The sequence below is a fragment of the Cnephaeus nilssonii genome (genome assembly GCF_951640355.1).
Source record: "Cnephaeus nilssonii genome assembly, chromosome: 24".
In the NCBI taxonomy this organism is placed as follows: Eukaryota; Metazoa; Chordata; class Mammalia; order Chiroptera; family Vespertilionidae; genus Cnephaeus; species Cnephaeus nilssonii.
The window spans coordinates 13,755,371-13,776,995 of record NC_137095.1 but is presented as its reverse complement, the minus strand read 5'-3'; the positions used below and the strand labels follow the sequence as shown (position 1 = coordinate 13,776,995).

General features: G+C 53.3%; 1 protein-coding gene across 1 annotated transcript in view; it reads left to right on the top strand.

Annotated features, from left to right (window-relative positions):
- IGF1R (insulin like growth factor 1 receptor) overlaps positions 1–21,625 on the top strand; it is a 131,193-nt gene that overhangs the window by 79,712 nt on the left and 29,856 nt on the right. Inside the window, exon 3 of the mRNA XM_079763938.1 lies at positions 20,975–21,287. Coding sequence (XP_079620064.1) covers positions 20,975–21,287 — 313 coding nt within the window. The remainder of the gene's footprint in view (positions 1–20,974; positions 21,288–21,625) is intronic.

Below are 21,625 nucleotides of genomic sequence, written 5' to 3'. Positions count from 1 at the left end.
CACACAGAATACCACTCCTCTTACGTGGCATTCGATCACGCCACAAACATCCGAGCATCTGTTGGGTCCCCGGGGCCGGGCTGGCCCTGGGTGTCCGGCAGCCAGAGGAACACTTGCGAGCCGCCCTCGCCGGCCGCTGACAGTTGGGCAGGGAATGCGGGCGCTCAGTAAATAGACGTGCGATGGTGGCCCGTCACGGGGGGCGCCTGCTGTGTGTTGGACTGCTTCACACCTGCTGTGTGTCCTAGTGTTTACATGTTGCTCGGGAAGGTCTTTCTCTCTCAACATCATGACTTGCCCTTTGGCTCGCAACTAGAACACCATCCTCTGTGGGCGGGACGCATCCTTTTTCACGTTTTGGGTGAGAAGTTCTGTTGACGTGGAAGAGGGGGGTTTTACCGTTGAAACTAAACTAGAGGTGACGCTGGGGAGAGAGTATAGACTGTATTATTTTTTTGGCTTGTGCGTTAGGGAAAACAGTTGTATGCAAGTGGAAAGCTATCGCAACATAACCGCAAAATTCAGGTAGACTATTGTGTGTACGTCTTTTTTTTTTGAAGGGCTAGTCAGGAAATCTCCATTTGCCCTTTATATTTTTTTAAAATATAATTTTATTGATTTCAGAGAGGAAGGGAGAGGGAGAGAGAAGATGGAACATCCATGATGAGAGAGAATGATCCATCGGCTGCCTCCTGCACGCCCCCCTACTGGGGATCAAGCCTGAAACCCAGGCATGTGCCCTGACCGGGAATCGAACCGTGACCTCCCGGTTCACAGGTTGATGCTCGACCACTGAGCCACCCGGGCCGGGCCATTTTGTGTACATCTTTTAAAATAAATGGGTCAACACCCAAAGCTCCCAGCTCCGTTCTTTCATCTGCTAGCCCAGGGCTGTCCATCCGATAGAGCTTTCTGTGTGCACGGAAGTCTTCTGCACCCGGCCTGGACGACACGGTAGCCACTCGCCACATGGGACGTGGGAGCACTTGAAATAGGGGCCGTGGGACCGAGGGGTGAAATCCAGAAGAACCGAAATCGGAATCGCCCCATCGGGCTCACGGCCGCTCCACAGTACAGTCCTACACCCACGATGAGCTGGCAAAAAACGCTTTCCTCCTCCGGTCTGTGTTGATGTTGGTAAGGGCCATGAAGACCTGGGCGTTTCATTTTTCTTGGCGCATTTAGGGTTCGACAAGGGGGTGCAGATTTTAGAACGTTACCAACGCGATCGATGAGGCCAGCGGAGTGATGGCACACATTTTTCTGGAGGTCTTGCTTCATTTTGATGATTAGCAAGTATTAACGGAATGCTCCTCACGACCTAAGCATAGTGGGGGAGGCAAGCCATCTTCCGTCGCGATAGCAAAACCACCGAGACAGGTCATTGTGTCCATCCCTGACTCCTGGACACTCAAAGGCTTTTTCTGGCTGGATTTTAGACAATTGGAAACCAAATGGAAACTCTCATTTGCGTTTACAATTTTCCTGGCATTCATTTGTATTTCTCCTTTTTAGTGCATCTGTGTTTTTTCTTTTCTTTCTTTTTTTTTTTTTCATCCCCTCCCCGCTTTGCTGTTTTATCAGGTCGGCAGCCTAAAGCCCGCCCGGTCAGTTTCAATTTTATTTAAATTCATTTTGTCTTCATTCTTTCTCATCTAGCACAGCCCTGTGATGCAGCGAGATCAGAGTGCTCCAGGGAAACGCTGAAATGGGAGGACATTTTCAGGAAAACATTATTTCCACTTAGATTTAATTTTCCTTTCTCAATAGAAAAAAAAAAAAAGGCTTCCAACCTCATGCCCCCGACACCACCACCACCCCCCCTGCACCCCCTTGAAATGAACTGCAGGCTCGGCTCTCGAAATAACTCCAGTCCACCCAGGGTACAAGGACAGGCGCGGCCCTTTAATGGGGATAGAAAGGCCCGGAGAATGGTGGGGTTCCGAGGCCCAGGCTGCCTTTCAGGAGGCTCATAAACGTAGGCGAGGCCCGGTGGCCGCTCCACCCAGCAGCTCGGCAAACAGGAGCCGCATTCAGCTCCCAGCTGGCCATGCGGGCGTCTCCCTCCATCCTCAACCCATCAGCATCCTTGAGGTCTATTTTGTGTGTGTGTGCGCTTTTTTAAAAAAATACGTTTTATTTGATTTCAGTGAGGAAGGGAGAGGGGGAGGGAGAGAAACATCCATGATGAGAGAGAATCATGGACCGGCTGCCTCCTGCACGCCCCCTACTGGGGATTGAGCCCGCAACCCAGGCATGTGCCTTGACCGGGAATCGAACCGTGACCTCCTGGTTCATAGGTCGACGCTCAACCCCTGAGCCACGCCGGCCAGGCCCAAATGTATGCTTTTATTTGCACTGAAACCTTGACACTCAGATGGTGGAGAACATTTTCTGTGGCGTGTTTACCCCCAAGGCAGAGCCCGTGAAAGTGAGCGTTTCCAGTTTGGAAAGCCTCGCCCTCCAGAGGGGCTAGGGACGCGTGGGTTTGTGAAAACAATCAGAACAAGAAGTCATTGTGGCGTAGCTGTGCTTTCTGATCAGGGTCTGGCGTTGGCCACCTTGTGACCTTGTGAATTACACCGTATCAAGATGTCTAAGGTTTTTCCCTCGTTAAAAAAATAATAATAATAATTTTAAAAAAAAATGAGTCACCCCCTAAAACATGTCACATTCTGAAACACATTGATTAAATGTACGGTGATACGGTTATCGGATGCTAGCGCCTAGACGTGAGATGGTGCGGGCGTCAGAACTCTTTTCCGCTGCGAGCAGAAAGCGCTGGCAGACTCAGGAATCGGAGTTCTGTGGGCCTCGCCGATGGTTGTGTCTTTTGTGCAGGCGAAGCCGCGTGCCTTGGACTCGGGCACGGCTTTGTGACATGTTTGACTCCTCGCCGTACCGTCACAGCCGCCAGCTCCACTCAAAAATAAATCAGAACTTCCCTCAGACTCCATAGATAGCACTGAGTACAGAAGTCCAGGCACTGGTCTGGCCGGTGTGGCTCAGTGGGTTCAGCATCGACCTAGGAACCCAGAGGTCAGGGTTCGATTCCCGGTCGGGGCACCTGCCCGGGTTGCGGGCTCCATCCCCAGTTGGGGGGGCGTGCAGGAGGCAGCCGATCGATGATTCTCTCTCATCATGGATGTTTCTCTCCCCCTCTCTCTGAAATCAATATAAATATATATATATATTTTTAAAAATCTAGGCACATTTGCAATTCTGGTAGAAATAGGGGCCCTGCGTATCCCAGATACTTACTAGATTGTAAACTTCGTGAGGACAGAGCCTCGCGTCTCTCCAGGATGCTCAATACAAACTCGTCAGATGAATACAAATTCATCAGATGAAAAAAACAAACAAACCAAAGAAGTACAGGAGCGCCCTCGGGCTGGCTGAGTCCCGGGCACCTGTTTCCGTACACTATCGCACTGCAGATCTCTGCCGCGTCGATTATGTACTTCTTGGCTTCTTACTCTAGTGAATATAATTTAATCAGTGCCGGCCGACGCGGGGACATCAGCGAGCGTAAATTGCTGTATTGCGCATAATGCGGCGATAGCCCGGGGGCCTGGTGGGAAGCCGTGCGCCGGGGACCGGAGCTCTCCCATGCTTCCCTGTGCTCTCGGGGGCTGGTTTTATCATTTTTATGCCTCCGTTTCCGTTTAATAGACTGAACGGCAGTGAGCCGGGGAGGCTGCGTGTCTCTCAGCTCCTCTGTAGGTGGTGAGTCCCGGCTTCCTCTTTGCTGTGAGTATTTTGAAGACAGATTTGCAAGATGGTTCGAACTGGGTGTGAGTGAGCCCTGGCCGGTCTGGCTCAGTGGATAGAGCGTCGGCCTGTGGACCGAAGGGTCCCATGTTCCCTTCCGGTCAAGGGCACCTACCTGGGTTGCAGGGTCCCTCCCTGGCCCTGGTTGGGGCGCAGGCAGGAGGCAACGAAAGGGTGTGTCTCTCTCGTATCGATGTTTCTCTCGGTCTGTCTCTCCCCCTCCCTTCCACTCTCTTTGGGAATCCATGGAAAGGATGAGGATTTAAATCCACTGGGTGAGGATTTAAAAAAAAAAGAAGAAGGAAAGAATTGTGTGTGAATGAGATCTGACTTCTCTCTGGTCCTTGGCTACCGACCCCAGAAACGGCTATGCCTGGGTAGTTGAAACCTGGTACCAGTCTGTTTTCCTATCACATAATGTTTTACTTTTGCTTCTCTCTGCCCCTCCATCCATCGGTCTCTCCCCTTCCCTCCTTCTCTCTCTCTCTCCTTCTCTCCATCTCTCTCATAATATGATGGTTGCTGGAATCATTCCACCGAATGGAACACATTTATCCACAGTGAAACCAAAACAGTGGTCAGAATCATTTTCAAGATGGATGCAGCGATCCCTACCTCGTGTCACGACACAGTGTTCTAGAAAGGTCCCCCTTGTGCCTCCCTTTCAGATCAGCACGCCTGAGGGCACTTTTCCTCATCCGCTTGGTATGGGCCCATTATGGGTATAGTACTGTGCAGGCAACGCATGCCTGGGCCGTGGGAACTGATTCTTTTTTTTTTTTTAAATATATTTTTATTGATTTCAGAGAGGAAGGAAGAGGGAGAGAGAGAGATAGAAACATCAATGATGAGAGAGAATCATGGATTGGCTGCCTCCTGCACGCCCCCCACTGGGGATCGAGCCCGCAACCTGGGCATGTGCCCTTGATCGGAATCAAACCCGGGACCCTTCAGTCCACAGGCCGACGCTCCATCCACCAAGCCAAACCGGCCAGGGCTGATTCTTGACAAACCTCTCAGCTCATGCAGCCTTTGGGAGCCAGCTTTCATTGGGGGAGCAACATAGTATCATCGAGTCTAGAAATCAGAGGGAAAGGGAGAGTGAGGGAGAGAGAGAAACATTAGTGATGAGAATCATCTGTCAGCTGCCTCCTACATGCCTCCTACTGGGGATGAAGCCCGCAACCAGGGCATGTGCCCTTGACCAGTATCGAACCCTTGACCAGAACCGAACCCAGGACCCTTCGGTTTGCAGGCTGACCCTCTGTATCTACTGAGCCAAACCGGCTAGGTCTGTTTATTGATTTTAGAGAGAGGAGGAGGGGGAGAGAGAGACAGAGAAAGAGAGAGAAACATCGATCCGTTGCCTCCTGTATCTGCCCCAACTGGGGATCGAATCCTAAACCGAGGCATATGCCCTCCCGGGGATTTGAACCTGCAACCTTTTGGCAGAGGGGAGCGACGCTCCAACCAGCGTAGCCATTGGAGAACACCCTTCAGGTTGCGTTTTGTGCTTTTTTTCAGCCGATGAAACCCAGGTTCTACGGTTTTATAACTCACAGAAGGGCCACTGTTGCTTTCCCAGCGTGTCCCACCCGGAGACGCGTGACAGGGTTTGCAATTGCGTTCATTTTGAGCGCAACTTGACTTGCTGGGTGAAGGTGGCCTCTGTCTTTTATTTTCTCCATCCATGTTGCTCTTTGCCCCTTTGTCACGAGGAAGCATCTTTTGGGGGGTAGATGCTTGAGACCGTCCCGTTCCCACGGTCCCCTCCTTATCCTTTTTACCAACTAATTTTAACGCCCTTTGACCGCCGGTGTTTGCCAAACGGTGACTTTTTCTTTTTCCTTTTTCTATTTCTGTGTCTCCTACCCTTCCTTCGTCGTTAGAATTCTACTCGGAGGGACTTTCTGTATTTTTAAAAGGAGGGACGTACAACTTTTTTTTAAAATAGCCGTGGGGCAGCTCACTTTCTTTTTTTTTTTTTTTTCACTTTCGGGGAGGACAATTATGAGTGACACGCCGCCAGAAAAATCTGCAGAATCGCCATGTTTTCCTGGCGAGGAGGCCGGGAGGAGGAGGGAGGAGATGTCGGTTGCTGAAAAACAACCCCATTAGTTTTGGTCCGAGCTGCCCGCATAGCTTGCCTATGAGGACACAAAGAGGGGACCCGATTGGGGGGCGCTTTCATGAAGCCCAGCCCTAACCCATTCCATTGCGGCCGCCGGGGAAAAAAAAAATCAAGATTCGCGCTGGAGGGGGGGAAATCGTTCGTTTGAATGCTCCGTCACTTTTTTAAAAAGTAAAAAATAAAATAAAATAAAAATTTATTGTTGACTTTTCCCGAGAGGGGTCCTTTAAAAGTAGGCGATTTTCTTTTTTTCTATCTGAACCCTACCTATGGGATCTTTTGTCTTCTTTGAACTTCTCCCTTCAAAGAACACAAAAGTATTGCTATTCCTCGACCGTAATGTGCTTTTCCCAAGTCCGCGATAGCCCTGTGAATGGCCCTATTTTTTTTTTTTTTTTTAATATCCCGCGATCCATCCCAGGTTGCGATTTCTTAAAAATCACATTCGGACAAGATCACACTTCCCGTGGCCCTTCTTTATTTATTTATTTTTTTCTTTTCCTCCCTGACCTTTTGAAACTTTGCAAATTAAATTTTAGGAATTTGAAATGCAACTGTTATCGGACAAGAAAGAAAAGAAGAAGAAAAAAACCAGTGGCGGGGACGGGAGTGGGGGATGGAAAGCCGTGGGATAGCCGCCGGGTCACCCTCGCGGGCCCGCGCCGGGGTGCCGACGGCAGGACGGATGCTTTTGGAATCAGCGTGGCGGCTACGTGCCGGGGGCGCTCCCCGGTGTGGCCGCGCCGACTTCGCGGGGCTACGTGTCCCGAAAGTTCTCTCCGCGTTTTCCATCTCTCGGTGAAGGTCTTTTTTTTTTTTTTTTTTTGAAAAGTTGGCCGCAAAGCACCGCGAGCCACGTAACATGTACTTATTCGAGTGTGCTCGGTCCAGACCCCAAGCCTCGAGGTTGGAAGCGGTCCGGATGCATGCGTCTGCGTTCAGCTCGCACAGCGGCGCTCCCCTCCCGGGACTGCCACGCGGCCGCCGCTCCCAGCCAGCGCCGCCAGCACCAGCGCCGGCCAGGCTGGCGGGGCGGGGCCGGGGGGCCGAGGGGGGGGGGTCGGGGGGGCGGGGCCGGGCTGGGGGCCGGGGGCGGGGCCAGGCGTGCGCGCGCCCGCGCTGGGCTCCGTGGTGGGGAGGGCCGGCCACGTGACCACCCCCGCGTGGCCCCGCCCCCGCCGCCACGTCACGTGGTCTCTGGACGCCACGTGCTTGGAGTGGACGGGAAAGGGAGCGGCCCAGGCCCCGGTGTGGCGGTCTGGGTGTGTGTTTTTTTGGAAAAACATGAGCCCTTGTGTTTTCTACGTCTCCCTTCGAATGCCTCCATCCCGATCGCCGCCCCCCAAGAAAAAAAAAAGAAACGCATCCGTGGTTCCCCTTGGGTCGCCCGATCATGGCGATCGTGGCATGGAAACCACTCGGTGGTGCAAGTTTCGCTGCGGAAACATGGTTTCAGCCCAGGCGGGGGAGGGGAGGCGGGAGGCGCAGGCGGAGGCGGGGGTTGGGGGAGGGGGCGATCCCACGGCGCCAGCAGCCACGCGGCCTCCCTGGGGACGGGACGTGGAGGGCTTGGGTTTCCGGAATGTCGGTAATCCGTTTCACGGTGGAAAAGTTCTGCATTCTCAACTGTTCGAGAAACTCTCGTCTGTTTTTGACGGGTCTTGGGAGTCCTGCGCAAACAAAGTTGGGGGAAGGGGAAAAAAAAAAAAAGCGCACAACCCAACAGTTGTCCTAAAGTTTTCAGGGGGAGGAATGCGCCCCAGCCCCCGAGCCCGGTGGCGCCGCGGTGGCGGCCCACGCGATCAATAAATAACTCGCCCGAGGTCACCCGCGTCTGCCACGAAAGTGCTTGCGGGCGGGCCGGCCGCGATGTAAAAATGAAAGTAAAAAAGACGGGAATGTGTGTTTTGTTTTTTTTATGCAAAAGACACAATGTAACATGGAAGAAGGGCGTGCATTTCCCCCCATCGGACTGAGCCTATTGTTCCGAGCTGAGCTCACCCCCGTGACTCATTCCCCAACTGTTCCACCCGCGCGCCACGGAGCAGCTGGGGCGCGACCGCCATCCACAGGAAGCCACGCGTGTCGCGGCCGCCACCGCCGCCACCGCCACCGCCACCGCCACGCAGGCACTGACACCCTCATTTCCATGCACCCCGTAAATGCAAACCCGCATTTCGAGCGTCCTTTTTTTTTCTTTTTTTTTTTAAGCGCACTCATTTCTTCCCCGTGGCGCGTAGGAAGTGGAGGGTACGCTTCGGTGTACTTTCTCTTCACTTTCATTAAAACGCAATCCAGCAGAGGAGTTTGTGGAAAAGGGGCGATCCCCGTGTGCCGAGGCAGTTGATGGGGAAAGAGAAAAACCGTCTCGAAAGGTTCGATCCTCAGAATCGGGAGACGCGCGCTTGCGTGATGGAGTAAAACTTTGAAAAGGCAACTCGGCACTTTTGGATACTTTTGTTTCCCGGGAGCCGCCGTGACGGGGGCCCCGGGCGTGTGGTTAGGGGGAATATGTGTGTCTGGTCATCAGTGATCGTGATTTCCTAGCCTCGGCTCCCAAATGAAAATAAAAAATAAAAAATAAATCAGAATATTCATGAGCTTTCTGGTCGGACTCAGACCTTCGGGAGCCATGACATCTTCTCGCCGGGGCGAGAAGGAAGTGCTCTCGGCGATTTTGGCACCTGAGCGCAACCAGAATGGAGATCCACGAGAGAAAAGGGGGTGACGTCCGTTTGTTCGGTCCCCTCGTCCTGCTTTGAATTTGTGGAAATGTGTTTTGTGTGCTGTTGAGTGTTTTGTTTTTGTTTTTTAATCCCATTAAAACGTGCGACGCGTTTTCGAATTCACGGGGTCCGGGGAGGAAGTGGTTTTGTGTTCGTGAAGTTTGTTTCAACAAATGGTTTTCGTGTGTTTTTTTTTTCTCGGTCTGGCCAAGCAGAATGGCTACACTTTTTTTTTTTTTTTATTTTAAGAGCATGAAAATACTGACCAGCGAGCGTTCTTTACCACCCTCTCTCCTTTTTGTGACGCAAGGTAAGGAGGCGCACGACACCCATGGCGCCTCGGACAATGGAGGTTTGTTTTGTTTATTTTTTTAATTTAATGGAGGGATTGGAGATGGTTTAAAATTCCCTTGTGCCCGGACATAAAGAGGAGAAGAAGAAGAAAGAAGAAAAAAAAAAGGAATAATTAGCCCTTTCTAAACAACTTTCGCCAATGGACCCATACGCGCTCACAGAAGCCCCGGATATTTTCAACACATTCTCCTTGTTGGATTCCAATCTTCAAGTTAAAAAAAAAAAAAAATGCACGGAGGTTGTTTCGAAGCAGTTTAAGTTGCCGATAAATTAAAAGAATGCAATTTATAACTTTCTGGGGAAAGTGATGAAAAGTCCCACCACGACCCCCCAGGCTCCCGAATGGGGGCGGGGGTGGGGGTCCCTCCTCCTCCGGAGCTGCGCCCTGCAAACACCTCCCCATGCCGTGGTCCCTCGCGGCCGGAAGTATCCTTGCCCCGAATGTGTATCTTTTCGGTCGGGGAGTCTTTACCTCTGATCGCTATCTGTGTGTCCATCTCTCCGGCTACCCTGGCCGCAGCCGGCCGGTGCGGGGCATTTATTTCTGCGATTCCCTCCCAGGTTCCGCGTGTCTCCCGGGCAGAGGCATTCCCGGGTTCAATGAACAAGTACCAAACCTGCAGAAACTCATCAAAGGAGAGATCTTTGTGGGGTTTGGAGTTGTTTTTTTGTGTTTGTTTTTTTTGGGGGGGGTGGTGTTTTTTAAAGTCATTGTTATTAAACAGCATGCTTGGGGTGGCCCTCATGCTATGCTCTCTCTCACTCGGTGTGAACCCGGACATTTCCAGGAAAAACAGCTCAGAACTATTTTGAAGTGGGGTTCAGCTCTGCCTGAAGTCCCCAGCTTTTTATCGAGCCCAACCCAGGGCTCGCTGGTCCTGAGAGACCCCCTAAGGCACGGAGTTGAGCCTCCTGCCATCTTAGCTGCTGCCTTTCAGGATCGGTGTCCCCGGCAAGCCCCAGCCTCTTTCCTCCCCAGCTCTCCCCCCCCCCCCCCCCCCAGTCGGTGCAGTCATGCCGACCCCCTTCTGTGCGGTCTGAGGGGGAGATATGGCAATTGCTCTGGGAACCTGTGGCCCAGGTAGGGGCCCTGGACCCTCTGGCTCCGAGCAGGAACCCGGGAGCAGATGGCTGGGGTGGCAGTGCCGGCCTGGTGGCTCGGGGCAGCCACGCTCTGGGCCCCCCCGGCCTCCATGTGGGAAAAGGTCGGGCCACATGTCTCCGAGTCGCGGTGATGAAATCAGGCCTTGCAGGCCGAGCTCTGAGCGCGGGGAGCAGTCAATGAATGCCCCCCCTAAATGGCAGGCGCCTTCCTGCTAATGATAGCAAACATCCATTTTGTGCTTTTCCAGCCGGTTCCTTCAGCTTTTATTTCTATCCAGCCCTCAGAAGAGAGAGAGGCATTTCCATTAGGAAGTGTTTGTCTCCCCCAAAGCAAAAAAAATAAAAATTTTTTTTTTTGGTTTTGTTTTGTTTTGTTTTGCTCAGCCGGTGGGGCTTGGTCTTAGGTCAAATGATTATTTTATGTTTTGCCTCGTCTCGGGGAAAAGCAGCCGAGGAGGGAGCCGGAGGACCACGGTTTATTTCACTCCTCATCCCGTCGCCGTGGCTCCGCTGCGTGTTGCCCTTCTTTCCATCCTCAGGAGGCGAGCGGAGAATCGCTTTTCACATTCCTCTTCTCGTCCTCGTCATTTATTTCCTAACCATTCACCACCAACACCGAGAAAGGGGCTCATGCCGGAGGACTGACTTGCTTGGGGTGTTTACACGGTGTCTAATGTCAAAGAGAGGACGAGGCACATTTTCATTTATTAAAAAAAAAAAAAAGGAGACGGGGGACACGGGGCCCCAGTGACGGAGTCTGCGAGATAAGCACCCGGGACCAGCAGGCCGGTTCCTGGAATGCGGTCGCCCTGGGTTCCTGGCAGCCAAGGCGAAAACGGCAACGCACATCTGCATACGCACGCACACCTTCCCTTGCGCGCAGCAGCATCTACATACGCACGCACACCTTCCCTTGCGCGCAGCAGCATCTACATACGCACGCACACCTTCCCTTGCACGCAGTCCATCTGCAACGCACGCACACCTTCCCTTACGCGCAGCATCATCCACATACGCACGCACACCTTCCCTTGCGCGCAGCATCATCCACATACGCACGCACACCTTCCCTTGCGCGCAGCAGCATCCACATACGCACGCACCCCTTCCCTTGCGCGCAGCATCATCCGCATACGCACGCACACCTTTCCTTGCACGCAGTCCATCTGCATACGCACGCACACTTTCCCTTGCATGTACATTTGCTACAGAGTGCAAAGGCGTGCTTCCCCCAGAAAGGTTGCATCAGGAGGGAGCCAGGCTCCCATCATCCCGGACTGCGGCTCTCTCAGATCCTCCGGGAGCCACGGGGAGAAGAAGGAAAGGAAGACCCGGTGTCCCAACCCCAGAGGAGCCAGCCAGGGAGCACGTGGCGTGAGTCACTGAACTAATATACCGCAGCCCCTGGCCAGGTTTGGGCCTGGCCCTGGGAACTCCAGGATGAAAAAAACCATGCTGCCTGCCCCCGTGAAGAGAACACGCGTGGAAGAAGGAGAAACATAACATAAAACATAAAAGTGTTACCCCCCCCCCTCCCCAGCTGGTGTGGCTCAGTGGCTGAGCGTCTACCTATGAACCAAGAAGACATAGTTGGATTCCCGGTCAAGGGCACATGCCTGGGTGCAGGCTCCATCCCCAGTGTGGGGCGTTCTCTCTCATCACGGATGTCTCTCATCTCTCTCTCCCTCTCCTCTGCTCTCTGAAATGAATCAAAATATTCTCAAAACGTGAATGCAAGCATCTCAAAATGTTAAACACCGACACGCCCTAAAACCAATTTTTTAAAAAAAGTAGGCAGACAAACAGCTGTGACTGGAGCCCTTCAAAATGTGGCCCAGCCGGCACGCCACGGGGCGTCGGCCGTTCCTAAACGGTCGCCTTGTGCCTTACATTTCTCCTGGGCTGCTCGCTTTGTTTGCTTTGTCGTGCATTTTGGACAACGGTTTACGCGCAGAGGAATGCCGCCATCGCCCTGCTGCCTGAGGCCACACCCAGGGTGCCCCGGGCCCACACCAGGGGTCGTACCCCCAGAAAGCCACACCACCCGGCGGGAGCCATTGGGGTAGATGACGGTCTGATTTTTTTCTTTTTTATGTGGACGATCTCATCAACATGCGTGGACCCGTGTTATTCTGTAAGCTGAGCCCTGGCTGATGTGGCTCAGTGGATAGAGCATCGGCCGGTGGACCGAAGGGTCCCGGGTTTGATTCCGGTCAAGGGCATGTACCTCGGTTGCAGGCTCCTCCCCGGCCCGGGCCCTGGTCAGGGCGCATGCAGCAGGCAACCAATCAATGTGTTTCTCTCACATCGATATTTCTCTGTCTTTCCCCTTCTCTTCCATTCTCTCTAAACATCCATGGAAAAATATCCTCAGGTGAGGATTTAAAAAAAAATAAATCTGTAAGCTGAGGCCCAGATGTTGCCCACTTTTCCCCCCCGTTCTTTCTGTTTCTTCCTTTTTCACCAATACGTCTCTTCACATCTTTAGTAACTTTAGGGCTGAGTTAAAGATTGCTCTGTGGATACATAGATGTACATTGTTGCTCTTCGTCGGAGTCCAGTGTAAAGACAGGGGGGAAAAAAACAAAAAAAAAACAACAGATCAAGGCAATAGGATTTCTGGCTGCCTCCTCCTGGCTGCGTGTTCCGATGTGGACTAATTTGCAGATTGTTTGTATTCATTTAAAAAAAAAAAAAAAGGCCAAGCCTGCCCCTTACAAAGAGGCAGAGGCACGTGGCCGCCGTACCTCCGCTCGCAGGCGCACCAGCAGGCTTGAAAGCCAGCCAGGACTTTTAAAATATTGGATCGGGATGATGTTGTGTGTGTGTGTGTGTGTGTGTGTGTGTGTGTGTTAAACACCTGGCTAATTTAATATAAAGTGTTTACACTTCGTTTTGCTGGCAAGGGGTTTTCCTATGTAGGTGGTGGAGGATTTCCTGTAAGTTTTGCAAGCTGCAGGGCAGGCGCCGTGGCAATAGGTGCGTTCCCTCTGTGGCCAGAGGCACGAAGGCGCGTTTCTTCACCTCCTGTCGGTCCCACGTGTGGGAGGCGGCGGCTGGATGCCGCTCGGGGCGGCCTTGCAACTCCGGCCGGACGGTGGGACGCGCGCAGGTACGTTGGTGAACACGATGAAGAAGGATGGCCTTTTTAGGAATTCCACATAACCGAGTCTCGAAGCAAGATCCTCTTTTTGCATGCTCCGGTCGGAATCGCGGTCCCCAAGGACCTCGTGGGTGAAACGGATATTTCGAGCGTGACCGAGCCTCTTAGGAGCCCCAGGCGCTTCCTCTGCTGGGGTTAAGGCATTGCAAAGGATGGGGGTGAAGGCGGGAGGGAGGAATCGTGGGCGTGCCATGCTGAGGGAGGGGGAAGATGGAAGCAACAGGTTCACGATGCCTCTGGCGGAGCCCCGGGTGGGCGGAGAAGGAGAATCCAGGGAGAGAAGTGCTTCCCACGCGTGGGGCAGGGGCAAGTGGGCTTGGGGGGAAGCTGAGGCATGATTTTGTGGATGGGGGTGAAGGCGTGCATTTGGGGTACAGCTGCACGTAATAGGCTTTACCTTAGATGGGGTGGTGTGGGGGACTGGTGGGGTTGGGAGGCAGTTTCAGAACTGGAAAATTGGGGAGGGGGTCCGTTTTGCAATTTGCAACAGTATCCAGGGGGGTCGTTTATTCGCTGCTTGAAGGGGAACATCACATTGTCATGTGACAGGGCCCTGGGCTCCGAGTTCAGGTGGCCTGGGGACTGGGCCCAGCTGCACCCTCATCCCCACCCCACCCGTGCTATGCGTGGGGTGACTTTCACAGCCTGGGCTCCCCCGGCCCTTCACTTTCTTCTGCTGCCAGACGAAGACAAGACACCCTCGCCTGGATGCCAAATTCTTGGGGTTGCTTTCAGAGAAACGATGACTCCTCGCTTTGGGCATCCGTCTCCTTTGCAAAGATGCTGCTCCAGACTCGGGCAAAACAAAGCCTCGCGCAGCCCAGACTGGGGGCGGGGCGTGGGCCTGAGGTGAGAGGTCCTCCTAGGTGAACGGAAACCGAGAAGCCCAGGTTCTCCCCCGCCCCCCCCCCCCCCCCCCCCACACACACACACAGCCCTCCCTTCAGCGCGCCCCACTTAACAAGCGTTTGCACAGAGTCTGGCCCAAGCTGCTGCGATGAACAAACGCTGACTTCAGCCTTTACCCGGGGTTTCAGGTCACTCCGATTGTTTGCAAAACATGTTCTTTTTTTTTTTTTTTTTTTTTTTTTGTCACTTGCCAGTACTTGTTCTCTCTGTGAGTAAAACGCAAACGCGTCCAAAGGGATGGTGTGCAAGCGGGGTCCGCGCCCTGGTCTCGTGCGCCCTCTGCTGGCCGTGAGGATGCACTGCAACTCGGGACAGCAGCGGCTCTGCCATGCTGTTCAAGGAGGTTGTGCTAAGAGCTTACTCCCTTTGGGAAAAAAGAGAGAGAGGGGACTCCTTCGTATTTTCAGATTCTTGTTCTCAGTGTATTCAAGCCCAGGATTTTGGATAAGATGTTTGAGGAAGAGATTGATGCTGGAGAGCCCCCCTTTAAAACATTTTTATTTTTAAGTGACTTGGCTAGTTTGAGGTTTGACAGTGTTTACGGAAAAGGGTTAAGAAGTTAGCCTAGGCCCTAGCCGGTGGACAGAAGGGTCTGCAGGTTTGAGTCAGGTCAAGAGCACGGACCTCGGTTTCCCGGGCCCGTGCGGGAGGCAGCCGATTGATGTGTCTCTTTCACATCAATGTCTCTCTCTCTGTGTGTCTCACCCCCTCCATTCCACTCTCTCTTTAAAAAAAAAATTAAATGGAAAAAATATCCTCAGGAGGTCCCGGTTCGATTCCCGCTCAGGGCACAGGCTCGATACCCAGTAGGGGGCGTGCGGGAGGCAGCCAGTCCATGATTCTCTCTCATCATGGATGTTTCACTCTGTCTCTCTCCCTCTCCCTTCCTCTCTGAAATCAGTAACAATATTTTTTTTAAAAAAAGGTCAATAACATGCTTATCCAATGCAGTGCCCCCATCACCCACAGAAACAAACAAACAAACAAAAAAATAGGAAGCAGCAGGATCCCATGGGAAGGGCAGGTTTTGCTTTTTGTGTTTCGTTTTAGCGTCATCTTTGCCAGGACAGGTAACCTCCCACCTGTGGATGGTCTCCCGGGGTCCTTGTGAAGCATCCGACAGATGAACTCCGTTGCGTTTTTGTGGGGGCAGGCGCTCCACGGTCCAGGTCCCCCCAAACCTGCTTCTCCTGAGGTGTGTGTGGTCGTCATTCTGCGAAGCCCGGTGTGTGGCCAGCCCAAGACGCCCTGTTCCCCGCCGTGTCCTGGGGACAGAGCTGACGCGCCCTGGGGAAAGTCCGGGGGGGGGGTGTCTTTTGGGGTTTCCCCGCGGGAGGACAAAGACTCCCAACTTCAGGCACCGGGGCCAGCGACCAGATGAGAGAGCGGGAAGGGATGCGGGGACTTTATGCTCTGAGACACGTGTTTGCACGCCCAGCGGGGTGCCACCAGGAAGGACCACGATCAGGGGCGGCCAGAGAGGCCGGGAAGGTGACGAATGAGTTTTCTGGTTTGGACTCCCTGCTGTCCATGCTTCTCCTCAGTCACAGAAACAAGGGGAGGGGGTGTATGTTTTTCTCTCTCACGCCACCTGAGACAAACACTTTTATTTATTTATTTTATTGATGCCAGAGAGGAAGGGAGAGAGAGACACACACACACATCCACGATGAGAGAGAATCACGGGTCAGCTGCCTCCTGCACATCCCCTACTGGGGATGGAGCCCACAACCCAGGCATGTGCCCTGACTGGGAATCAAACTGTGACCTCCTGGTTCATATACACTGAGTGGCCAGATGATGATGATCTCTGAACGCATAATAATCTGGCCACTCAGTGTATATCCTATGTAATAATCCTGTATAATAAAAGGCTAATATGCAAATTGTCCCCTCGACCAGGAGTTCGACCAGCAGGCAGGTCGGCCAACCGCCCATGTTCCCTCCCCCAGGCCAAGCTGGCCGGACCCCACCCATGCACGAATTCATGCACTGGGCCTCTAATATATATATACACATACACACACACACACTGAGTGGCCAGATTATTATGCGTTCAGAGATCATAATAATCTGGCCACTCAGTGTAGGTTGATGCTCAACCACTGAGCCACGCCGGCCGGGCGGACAAGACAGATACTTTCAAGGCACGTGCTAGATGCTATTTTTAAAAAGCATATTCATCTTTAAGGGCTTAAAAAAGAATCTAAACATATAGTAAACACGTAAGCCCCCAAGAAGAAAATGGGCCAAAGACACTAAGAAACATGTAAAGGGACCACAAATGATAAAAAAAACAAAAAATGTGGGTGATGGGGACCCCCAGCCTCACTAGCGGTCACAGAATTGAGACGAGCTCTCTCTTTCCCCTCCTGACGTTAGAAAAGAGAGAAATGGGGCGACTGGCCGTTTTTTTCCTTCTTTTCACAAAGATGTGCCACTCCCAAGGCTGTAGCAAAGAGCGCACCTTGGCCCGGCCGGTGTGGCTCAGGGGTTGAGCATTGACCTCTGAACCAGGAGGTCACGGTTCGATTCCCGGTCAGGGCACATGCCCGGGTTGCAGGCTCGATCCCCAGTAGGGGGCGTGCAGGAGGCAGCCGATCCATGATTCTCATCATTCATGTTTCTCTCTCTCCCTCTTCCTTCCTCTCTCTGAAATCAACAAAAGTATATTTAGCCCTGTCTGGTTTGGCTCAGTGGATAGAGCGTCGGCCTGCGGACTGAAGGGTCCCGGGTTCAATTCCGGTCAAGGGCATGTACCTTGGTTGCGCGCACATCCCCAGTAGGGGGTGTGCAGGAGGCAGCTGATCGATGTTTCTAACTCTCCCTTCCTCTCTGTAAAAAATCAATAAAATATATTTTAAAAAAAAATATATATATATATATATATATCCTATCTAATAAAAGAGCAATATGCAAATTGACCATCTCTCCAACACACAAGATGGCTGCCCCCATGTGGACACAAGATGGCTGCCACAAGATGGCCAGCAGGGGAGGGCAGTTGGGAGGGACCAGGCCTGCAAGGGAGGGCAGTTGGGGCGATCAAGCCTGCAGGGGAGGGCAGTTAGGGGTGACCAGGCCAGCAGAGGAGGAAAGTTGGGGGCGACCGGGTCTGCAGGGAAGGGCAGTTGGGGGGGACCCAGGCCTGCAGGGGAGGGCAGTTAGGGGGGACCAGGCCTGCAGGGGAGGGCAGTTAGGGGCAATCAGACTGGCAGGGGAGCAGTTAGGCATCAATCAAGCTGGCAGGAGAGTTGTTAGGGGGTGATCAGGCTGGCAGGCAGAAGCAGTTAGGGGCAATCAGGTGAGCAGTTGGGAGCCAGCAGTCCTGGATTGTGAGAGGGATGTTCGACTTCCCATTTAGGCCCGATTCTACCGGGATCGGGCCTAAACGGGCAATCAGACATCCCTCGAAAGGTCCCAGATTGGAGAGGGTGCAGGCTGGGCTGAGGGACACACACCCCCCTGCACAAATTTTGTGCACCGGGCCTCTAGTATATATATATATATATACACACACATATATATGTATTTTAAAAACAAGGAGTGTTATTTGCGGCTACCGCTGGATAGCCTGGATGTATACAGTAGGCATCTACCCACGGCGTTGATACCTAGGCCGATACCCAGAAGGCATGTCGTTGTGCAGAAACGGGCCCCAGCACCGGTGGCTGTTGGGATGCAGCCGAAACCACAGAGCCAGGGGCCTCGCGCCCGCTCCGAGCCGAGCTTGCACCGGAACGAGAGCCCCGAGTGCGTGTGTCCCCGCGGGGCCCGGGCCGGCCTTGTTAGGAAACGGGTGCCGCCGGGAGCCCGCGCCGCCCCGCGTGGCTCTGTGCACAGTGACGGAGGGTGCACACAGGGCCGCGAGCCGGGAGCCGGCGGCACGCGATAAATATAGACTCCCCTCCCCATTCCTCTGCCCTTAGTCACGGAGGGACCGTGCGAGCTTCATAAACTTATAAGGAATATACAAACAGTTCCCGATTTAAAATAACTTGGAGTAATTTTTAAGTGTGCGAAACGAGTATTATTTTTTTTTTCCCCCTCCGCCCTGGCCATTTAAGCCTCTGGGACAGGCGATGGGCGTCTTTCTGTGGCTGTGCCTGGCGGCCACCACGCTGGGGAAGGCTCAGCAGAATCTACGGGGATCTTTCTCCTCTCTCTCTCTCTCTCTCCTCCCCTCTTCCTCCTCCTCCTCCTCTTGAGAAATACTACAAAATAATAACAACAAGAATAACATGTTAAAAGCAGGATGAGGGGGTGTGAGGTGTGTGTGAGACACCTGTGTGTCCCCGGTGAACACCTGGACACGGGTCACCCTCATCACACTTCACTAGAGCGGGCGGGTCCCGCCCGGACCCGGGACGTGTCTCCCCTCCTTTTCCCTGATTTTTTCTCCCATTAAATCTCGTCTAGCCCAGCCCGCTTGGCTCCGTGGTTGAGCGTCGACCTAGGAACCAGGAGGTCACGGGGTTCATTCCCCTTTGGGGCACCTGCCCGGGTGGCGGGCTCGATCCCCAGGTGGGGGCGTGCGGGAGGCAGCCGATCCGTGATTCTCTCTCATCACGGATGTTTTTCTCTGTATCTCCCTCTCCCTTCCTCTCTGATATCAATAAAAATACTTTAATAATAAAATAAAAATCTATTAAAAAAATCATAACCGCCCTAACCGGTGTGGCTCAGTGGATAGAGCGTCGGCCTGCGGACTGAAGGGTCCCGGGTTCGATTCCGGTCAAGGGCATGTACCTTGGTTGTGGGCACATCTCCAGTAGGGGGTGTGCAGGAGGCAGCTGATGGATGTTTCTCTCTCATCGATGTTTCTAACTCTCTATCCCTCTCCCTTCCTCTCTGTAAAAAAAAAAAAATCAATAAAATATATTTTTTTAAAAATCGTAACCCACAGTCACCAAACCCCGCAGCTCCGCCGGAGGATTCCGACCCGCCTGGCGTCCCCTGCGGGGTGCGAGCCTGCTCTGTGTCTCTGCCCTAATGGCGGCCTTTTCTTCCCTCTCACTAATTAGCTCTTGGAATGTGTACTTGATACCGGTTGCCATTGTAACTTCCCCCCCCTCCGCTTTCTTGGGGGGGCCTTCTTTCTCTCCCCGTCCTCTCAGTACCCCGCCTAGCACCGCCTGTCGGATCCGGGAGGGACGGAAGCTGTGCCACCGGTATTGTCTGGAGGTGACGGTGGCCTTCGTTGGCAAGTGAAATGTTCACAGACGCATCCAGGAGCCATTGTGACCTGTTTCCCTACAGCTCCCGGCCTCCCCTGGGTACCGGCCGGGCAGCGACAAGGTCCCTGGCCCTGAGGCCTTCTGTGGGCCTTCCCTGATGTTTGTTTACGACCCGTGAATCGGTGAAGAGCGTGAACTCAGGCTGGCTGGTCTCTTGTTTGGGGGGGAGGGTTCTGGGGGCCTTTGAGTCTCCCTGAGCCTCGTTGGTCGCTCTGGCTGCTGGGGAGCGCAGCCATTTCTTTATACATAGTTGCATCTGCCCCGGAGAAGGTGTCTGTGAGGCGAGCTGCTGCTACGATGTTGCATCTCGGCAGGGACCCTGCCTGATACCCGGGGCCTTGTCAGTCACGCTGGAGGGTGTCCTCGGACGCTGCTGGCAGCAGCTCAGTGAATACCAGGGGTACCGGTTACTAATGCGGATACCGGTTACTAATGCGGGCGGACCACTTACCGGTTAAGAATGCGGATTCTGTAATCAAAGAAAACACGAGGGTTTCAAGAGAAACATCAAAAGTGCTCTATTCAAAGAAATGCCCATCGCTAGCTACCAATACATTTCCCCCGTCTTTCAGATAAGTTGTGGGTACCGTCCCAATAGGACTTTTCTTCTTTTGAGGCAGGCCATTCAGAGACCCCAATTTCCCACTTCTTTGTTCATTTTGAAGGGCTGCTCAGACAGTGCATGTGCCATCGATTCTCTCTCCTCGTGGATGTTTCTCTCTCTCTCTCTCCCTCTCCCTTCCTCTCCGAGATCAATAAAAATCTATTTTAGCCCTAACCGGTGTGGCTCAGCGGATAGAGCGTCGGCCTGCGGACTCCAGGGTCCCAGGTTCCATTCCGGTCAAGGGCATGCACCTTGGTTGCGGGCACATCCCCGGTGGGGGGCATGCAGGAGGCAGCTGATCGATGTTTCTCTCTCATCGATGTGTCTAACTCTCCATTCCTCTCCCTTCCTCTCTGTAAAAAAATCAATAATACATATATATATATTTTTTTTAATATATTTTATTGATTTTTTACAGAGAGGAAGAGAGAGGGATAGAGAGTTAGAAACATGGATGAGAGAGAAACATCGATCAGCTGCCTCCTGCACACCCCCTACTGGGGATGTGCCCGCAACCAAGGTCCATGCCCTTGACTGGAATCTCTTCAGTCCGCAGGCCGATGCTCTCTCCACTGAGCCAAACCGGTTTCGGCAATACATACATATATATTTTTTAAAAACCTATTGAAGCCGAAACCGGTTTGGCTCAGTGGATAGAGCATCGGCCTGCGGACTCAGGGTCCCAGGTTCGATTCCGGTCAAGGGCATGTACCTTGGTTGCGGGCACATCCCCAGTAGGGGGTGTGCAGGAGGCAGCTGATGGATGTTTCTAACTCTCTATCCCTTTCTCTTCCTCTCTGTAAAAAAATCAATAAAATGTATATTTTTTTAAAAAAACCTATTGAAAAAAAAGAAAAGAAGTGAGTTGTTTGAAAACCGAATCCTTTTCCCACATTAGGAATAAAGTAAATTGAATTTAAAAAAAAAAAAAAAGAGGAAAAGGAACCTGCTCACCCCGCGCCCTCTGCCCCACAGCCTGCCCGAGCGCGTGCGGGAAGCGGGCGTGCACGGAGAACAACGAGTGCTGCCACCCCGAGTGCCTGGGCGGCTGCACGGCCCCCGACGACGAGGCGGCCTGCGTGGCCTGCAAGCACTACTACCACGAGGGCGTCTGCGTGACCGACTGCCCGCCGGACACCTACCGCTTTGAGGGCTGGCGCTGCGTGGACCGCGACTTCTGCGCCACCATCCCCAACGCCGACAGCTTCGAGATGGAGGGCTTCGTGCTGCACGACGGCGAGTGCATGCAGGAGTGCCCGTCCGGCTTCATCCGCAACGACAGCCTGAGGTCAGGCCCGGCCCCGGGGAGCCCCCAGCCTCTGTCCTGTGTGGGGGCGGGGAGCATGAATTGGTGAAGAGCGTGAACTCGGGCTGGCGGGTCTCCGGAATCAGACTTGTTTGGGGGGCGGGGGGAGGGTTCTGGGGGCCTTTGAGTCTCCCTGCACTCCGTTGCTCTGGCTGCCTGGGAGCTGCAGCCATTTATTTATACATAGTTGCATCTGCCCCTGAGAATGTGTCTGTGCAGCGAGCTGCTGCTACAATGTTGCATCCTCAGCAGGGACCCTGCGCGCCCCCTAGTGGGGGATCAAGTGCACAACAGGGCGTGCGCACTGATGGTGAAGGGAA